The sequence below is a fragment of the Gobio gobio genome (assembly GCF_949357685.1).
Source record: "Gobio gobio genome assembly, chromosome: 14".
NCBI lineage: Eukaryota > Metazoa > Chordata > Actinopteri > Cypriniformes > Gobionidae > Gobio > Gobio gobio.
The window spans coordinates 54,295,427-54,302,926 of record NC_137107.1 but is presented as its reverse complement, the minus strand read 5'-3'; the positions used below and the strand labels follow the sequence as shown (position 1 = coordinate 54,302,926).

The 7,500-nt window shown below is 46.9% G+C and overlaps 1 protein-coding gene across 7 annotated transcripts in view; it reads right to left on the bottom strand.

Moving 5' to 3' along the window:
* aff1 (AF4/FMR2 family, member 1) overlaps positions 1–7,500 on the bottom strand; it is a 64,474-nt gene that overhangs the window by 52,812 nt on the left and 4,162 nt on the right. For 6 of the 7 annotated variants that reach the window (XM_079835865.1, XM_079835866.1, XM_079835867.1 and 3 more), the window contains exon 2: positions 702–822. In XM_079835865.1, the coding sequence (XP_079691991.1) occupies positions 702–822 (121 nt within the window). The remainder of the gene's footprint in view (positions 1–701; positions 823–7,500) is intronic. The other variant, XM_079835868.1, reaches the window with a different exon arrangement.

The window sequence follows — 7,500 nt, the reverse complement described above, 5'->3', positions numbered from 1 at the left end:
GCTCTCGCACGCTCACGCTCTCACGCTCTCGCACGCTCACGCACGCTCTCGCTCTCTCACGCTCGCACGCTCTCTCACGCTCTCGCACGCTCACGCTCTCGCACGCTCACGCTCTCGCACGCTCACGCTCTCGCACGCTCACGCTCTCGCACGCTCACGCTCTCGCACGCTCACGCTCTCGCACGCTCTCGCACGCTCACGCTCTCGCACGCTCTCGCACGCTCACGCTCACGCTCTCGCACGCTCACGCGCACGCTCTCGCACGCACGCGCACGCTCTCGCACGCTCTCGCACGCTCTCGCACGCTCTCGCACGCTCTCGCACGCTCTCGCACGCTCTCGCTCTCGCACGCTCTCGCTCTCGCACGCTCTCGCTCTCGCACGCTCTCGCTCTCGCACGCTCTCGCTCTCGCACGCTCTCGCTCTCGCACGCTCTCGCTCTCGCACGCTCTCGCTCTCGCACGCTCTCGCTCTCGCACGCTCTCGCTCTCGCACGCTCTCGCTCTCGCACGCTCTCGCTCTCGCACGCTCTCGCTCTCGCACGCACTCACTCTCTCGCACTAGCACACACACACACACACACACACACACACACACACACACACACACAAACACACGCACTCACTCTCTCGCACTAGCACACACACACACACACACAAACACACTAGCACTAACACACACTCTTGACTAGCACTCACACACCTTAAACGGCTCGCTGAAGAGAGGAGTGATTCTGTCATACTGTGACTCCTCCTGCTGTATCTCCTGACTCCTCCTTTCCCTCTCCATCCGCCGCAACACGTTACGATCCTCCATCTGTACACTGCACAAAAACAACACACACACACACACACACACACAAACACACACACTGCTGTGAATCAGGGTATTATCACACACCTGCAGTTTATAATCCCACGTGACACACACTTAAATCAACTATATTCACATTAAAACTTACATATACACAGACATGAAGCAACTGATCTGTGGGTGAGAGTGTGTGTGTGTGTGTGTTTTCATGAAACAAAAGCACAAAGAGGTGTGGTGTTTGATTTGAAGGGCGTGTCTCAGGTGTCCTGTGGGAAAAGTGTGTAAGGAAGGAACATCTGCTGTCAATTACACCTCACACACACAAATCAGGCATAACATTATGACCACCTGCCTAATAGTGTGTTGGTCCCCCTGAAGCATTTGTTCTTTATGGCGGCGCATTATCTGCTGAAAGAGCCACAGCCACAGGGAATAAAGGCTGGGCATGGGCTCAACAATGCTGAGGTAGGTGAGACGGGTCAAAGTCACATCCACATGATGGAGGACCCAAGGTTTCCCAGCAGAACATTGCCCAAAGCATCACTGCCTCCGCCACCACGCCTTCTTCCCATAATGCACCTGGTGCCATGTGTTCCCCAGGCCATCCACGTGATGTAGAAGAACACGTGATCAATTATATTTATAACACAAAAAAAAAAAAGTTTTTACTCATTTAAAAGTTAGATTATTGTAATGCTCTACTGAGTGGTTGCCCTGCGGGCCTAATAAACAAACTCCAGCTGGTCCAAAACTCTGGCCAGTTGATCATACCGAGAATATCCAAATCAACTGCAGGCGGTCGATCCTTTTCCTATTTAGCTCCTAAACTCTGGAACAGTCTTCCTAACATTGTTCGGGAAGCAGACACACTCTGTCAGTTTAAATCTAGACTAAAAACACATCTCTTTACTGTGGCATACACATAAAACACTTTTTCAATGAAATGATTGTTAGATTAGATTAGATTAGATTCAACTTTATTGTCATTACACAAGTACAAGTACAAGGCAACGAAATGCAGTTTAGGTCTAACCAGAAGTGCAATAGCAGCAAGTGCAGGATATACAATGGATGCGTAAGTGCAGGACATGGATATGTACTGAATATGTATAAATATGTATAAATAGAGAGACGTTATTACTATAAACAGAACTGAATTTACAGGTGAATATGTACAGTGAATAAATATACAGATGGCTATTACTATAAACAGAATTTACAGGTGAATATGTACTATGAATACAATATACAGATGGCTATTACTATAAACAGAATTTTACAGATAGAGGTATACAATAATATGCTAGGCTAATATGAGGAATAGCAGTGGATTAGGGTAGTGCAATAAATTATGGACAGAGCTATCCGGAAAAAAAAAAAAAAGTGTAAAGTGCAGTGGAAAGTGGTTGCATATTACAGTTAGAAGTACAGTGCAAAATGCAAATGTAAACATTGGTACTATAAATACAGTCGGCAGTGCAAATGAGCATAATCCAGTTAAGATATGGTAGTGTAAGATGCATATGTAAACAGTTGTTACTGTGATAAACATCCTCTGTGATACTGTTTGTCGTCCGCAAACTTGACGATGGAATTAGATCCATACACAGGCTTGCAGTCGGCGGTGAAGAGGGAGTAGAGAAACGGGCTTAGCACACAGCCCTGTGGTACACCAGTGTTGAGTGTGATGGATGTGGAGCAGGTGAATCCTGAACGAATATTCTGGGGTCTGTCAGTTAGGAAGTCCAAAATCCAGTTACACATTGAAGTGTTGATGCCCAGGTCTCCAAGTTTGGCTATTAACTTGGATGGGATGACAGTGTTGAATACTGAGCTGAAGTCAACAAACAGCATGCGTGCATACGTGTTCTTATGGTCCAGATGGGTGAGCACAGAGTGCAGTGCCATGGAAACGGCATCCTCTGTGCTCCTATTGCTGCGGTAGGCAAACTGGTGTGAGTCCAATGTGGATGGTAGAGAGTCTTTTAGGTGTTCCAGGACCAGCCGCTCAAAGCACTTCATGACGATGGGTGTGAGTGCTACAGGGCGGTAGTCATTAGGGCACCTCGGGTTAGAGTGTTTCGGCACTGGCACAATGGAAGTGCGTTTAAAGCATGTCGGTACAGCTGCTTGGGCAAGAGACAGGTTGAAAATGTCTGTAAAAACCCCAGCGAGCTGCTCCGCACATGCCCTGAGCACACGTCCAGGGATGTTGTCTGGTCCAGCAGCCTTGTGCGCGCTGATCCGGCTCAGTGCCTTGCAGACATCTGTGGAGGAGAGTGTGATTGGTGGGTCAGCTGAGGGTTTGAGCTTGGTGGCAGTTTCTCTGTTGTCTCTTTCAAAACGAGCATAAAAGTAATTTAGCTCGTTCAGGAAGTTGACATCAGTGGCTGCGGGGGTGGAGTGGGGGGGTTTGTAGTTACTGATGGCCTGAATGCCCTGCCACATGCGTCGAGGGTCAGAGTTGGAAAAGTGACCCTCTATCTTCAGCTTGTAGCAGTGCTTGGCCTTTTTGATGCCCCTCTTCAGGTTTGCCCTGGATGCGCTGTAGGCTTGTGCATCTCCTGATCTGAAGGCAGTATTGCGTGACTTCAACAGGAGTCGAACTTCCCTGTTCATCCAAGGCTTCTGATTAGGGTATGTGGTGATCTGTTTCTGGGTTGTAACACTGTCGATGGTGGTATTGATATGATCCAATACAGAGGAAGTGAATGAGTCAATGTCCGTGTGAGCGCCACTGGTGGCTTGAGAAGCAAACACACTCCAGTCTGTGTTTAGAAACCTTTCCTGGAGTGTGGAGTCTGCCCCCGCAGGCCACACCTTGATGGTCTTCACTGATGGCTTCACACGGTTGATGAGGGGTGAATATTTGGGTGATAGAAACAAAGAGAGGTGGTCTGACTGTCCCAGGTGGGGGAGGGGTGTCGCAACGTAAGCTCCGGCCATGTTTGTGTAAACATGGTCTAAGGTTTTGTTTCCTCTGGTGTGGCAGGAAACATGCTGGTGATACTTGGGTAGCACTGACTTTAGGTTTGAATGATTAAAGTCACCTGCAACAATAAAAGCAGCTTCCGGGTGATCAGTCTGTTGTTTACTGATGGCTGCGTGAAGTTCTTTCATAGCAAGCTTGGCATCAGCATCGGGTGGAATATAGGCTGCTGTGATAATGGTGGAGGTGAACTCCCGGGGTAGATAAAACGGTCTACATTTAACCATGAGAAACTCCAGGTTAGCTGAACAATGACTCCCAACAATAGCAGAGTTTGTGCACCAAGCTTTGTTAATATAAATGCACAATCCACCACCTCTGGTCTTCCCGGAGCCATCTAGTGTTCTATCCGCCCGGAGTGTGTGGCATCCCGCTAGCTCAATAGCGGTGTCCGGTATTCCGCTGTTTAACCAGGTTTCAGTGAAGATTAGGACGTTACAGTTCAAAAGTTTCTTACTGTGTGTAATGCTGAGTCGAATCTCCTCCATTTTGTTCACTAGCGATCGTACATTGGCAAGGAAAATGCTGGGTAAAGAGAGCCGGTAAGGAGTTAGCCTTAGCTTAGCTCTTAGACCTCCACGCTTACCCCGCCTTTGTTTACGATCACAGCGCCGCCTTCTAGCACTTCCGCCCGGCCGGGCAGAGCGCATCGCCTCGGGCGTCCTAGCGATCTCAGGAAGGAGTTGAAGATTGTCCATAAAACTGTCGGAAATTCGCAAACCAATATCCAAAAGCTCACAACGGGTGTACGATGTAAAAGCACAACTGTTCTGTACGAACAGACCCGAGATGAACAAGAAAAATACCGCAAAATTGCAGAATCTGGAGAGACGCTGAGCCTCGCGATCTACTCGCGCCGCCATCTTGGCAATCTTGTTAATGTTAGGCTGCATTAACTAGTTCAGCCGGAACCGGGAACACTTCCCATAACACCTGATGTACTCGTGACATCATCAGAAGAATGGCATCTATGCTAATGTTAGTCTCTCTGTTAATCCCGAGGTTTACTGCAGTCAGCCGGATCCGGGCCGTATCCAGATCAGATGGTGGACCTGCGCCCAGAGAAGACCAACACACATGACCGACACATGACCAACACATGACCAACTCATGACCAACACACATGACCGACACATGACCAACACTCATGACCAACTCATGACCAACTCATGACCAACTCATGACCAACTCATGACCAACTCATGACCGACACACATGACCGACACACATGACCGACACACATGACCGACACACATGACCGACACACATGACCGACACACATGACCGACACACATGACCGACACACATGACCAACACTCATGACCAACACTCATGACCAACACTCATGACCAACACTCATGACCAACACTCATGACCAACACTCATGACCAACACTCATGACCAACACTCATGACCAACACTCATGACCAACACTCATGACCAACACTCATGACCAACACTCATGACCAACACTCATGACCAACACTCATGACCAACACTCATGACCAACACTCATGACCAACACTCATGACCAACACTCATGACCAACACTCATGACCAACTCATGACCAACTCATGACCAACTCATGACCAACTCATGACCAACTCATGACCAACTCATGACCAACTCATGACCAACTCATGACCAACTCATGACCAACTCATGACCAACTCATGACCAACTCATGACCAACTCATGACCAACTCATGACCAACTCATGACCAACTCATGACCAACTCATGACCAACTCATGACCAACTCATGACCAACTCATGACCAACTCATGACCAACTCATGACCAACTCATGACCAACTCATGACCAACTCATGACCAACTCATGACCAACTCATGACCAACTCATGACCAACTCATGACCAACTCATGACCAACTCATGACCAACTCATGACCAACTCATGACCAACTCATGACCAACTCATGACCAACTCATGACCAACTCATGACCAACTCATGACCAACTCATGACCAACTCATGACCAACTCATGACCAACACACATGACCAACGCATGACCAACACACATGACCAACGCATGACCAACGCATGACCAACACACATGACCAACACACATGACCAACTCATGACCAACTCATGACCAACTCATGACCAACTCATGACCAACTCATGACCAACTCATGACCAACTCATGACCAACTCATGACCAACTCATGACCAACTCATGACCAACTCATGACCAACTCATGACCAACTCATGACCAACTCATGACCAACTGGGGCCTCATTTATAAAACTTTGCGTAGGATTTGCGTCAGAAGTGGCGTACGGATGAAATATAGGACGTGCGTACGCACAGAAATATTCGGATTTATAAAACCGTGCGCACGCACATCCTACGCAGTTTTCCCTTAATAAATCACAATCAATTCTAAATGTAGCGCAGCTTTTGCGGCTTCATGTCACGCCCATAGTTGCCCATAAATAGTCCGTGAAACGCCCACAAATTAATATTCATCGATTGCGAAATCATGGCAAATACAGAGAGGAAATCAAAAAAACGTAACTTCACTCAATGTGAAGTAGAAATTATCGTTGGCGAGGTGGAAAAGAGGAGAAAAATATTTTTTGGAGGGCACAGTGTGGCCATTACTAATGCCAAAAAGGCACTTGAAGTGCAAAAGGTTGCAGACGCCGTAAATGCTGTAGCCTCACAACCTCGGACCGTGGCCGAAAAAAAAAAGAAATGGTCGGACATCAAAGTCGAGGCAACAAAGCGTCTAGCGCTGCATCGCCAGAGTGTGTCTGCCACGGGTGGGGGAGACGGGACACCGGAGCGGACCCCTCTTGATGAGAGACTGGCGGCAATTATTGGGGAATCCCTATTAATCCCTATCCCTATTATCTACGTGTAAATGGGAAATAGTTCAGTGCAAATGTAATTTCTTGCAGCTTTCTGAGTGGTTGAGACATACGTCAGTTATTTTATCGAAAATAAAACAAACTAAAGGCATTTGCATGAATACCATGATTCCGTAGCTGATGAAGAATTTTTTACTATGAAAACAACTTTCCCCAGTGGACCATTAATACATCTATCTATCTATTTATCTATTTATCTATCTCCCTAATTATCTATCTATCTGTCTATCTAATTGCATCTATATCTGCTCCGCCAGACGGACACATTGACGAGAATATCAGTTTTGTACATTATTTCGTTCTGTTTACCATATTATATATGAGGATGAATTGCATAACATGTCAATATTTTTGCAGAACATATTTCACTTTTTTTTTTTTTGCATTTCTGTTGTAATTTTCGTTTGATTTTGTTTGTTTTACACTGCAGATCGATCAAACGGGTGTTCGTGTAGGCTGTTAATTGTAATACTTGTTTTGTGAAGTCTTCAAGTTATTTATGAGAGACATAGCCTATTGCCATTTCTTTTACACAACGGTCTACAGTTTCACACACTTTCACGTGTTTCTTCCATCTGCCGACGGTGTCGCCATTTCTCATTTCATCCGTTTTTGTGCGTCCGCCTGGGTCAGAGCTTGCGTGAAGGACCGCACATTTTCCCGTCAAGTTTGCTTTTTATAAATACCAATTATTGCGTAGAGAGCGGCGTACGCCTTCTTTTGTGCGTACGCAACGTTTATAAATGAGGCCCCAACTCATGACCAACTCATGACCAACTCATGACCAACTCATGACCAACTC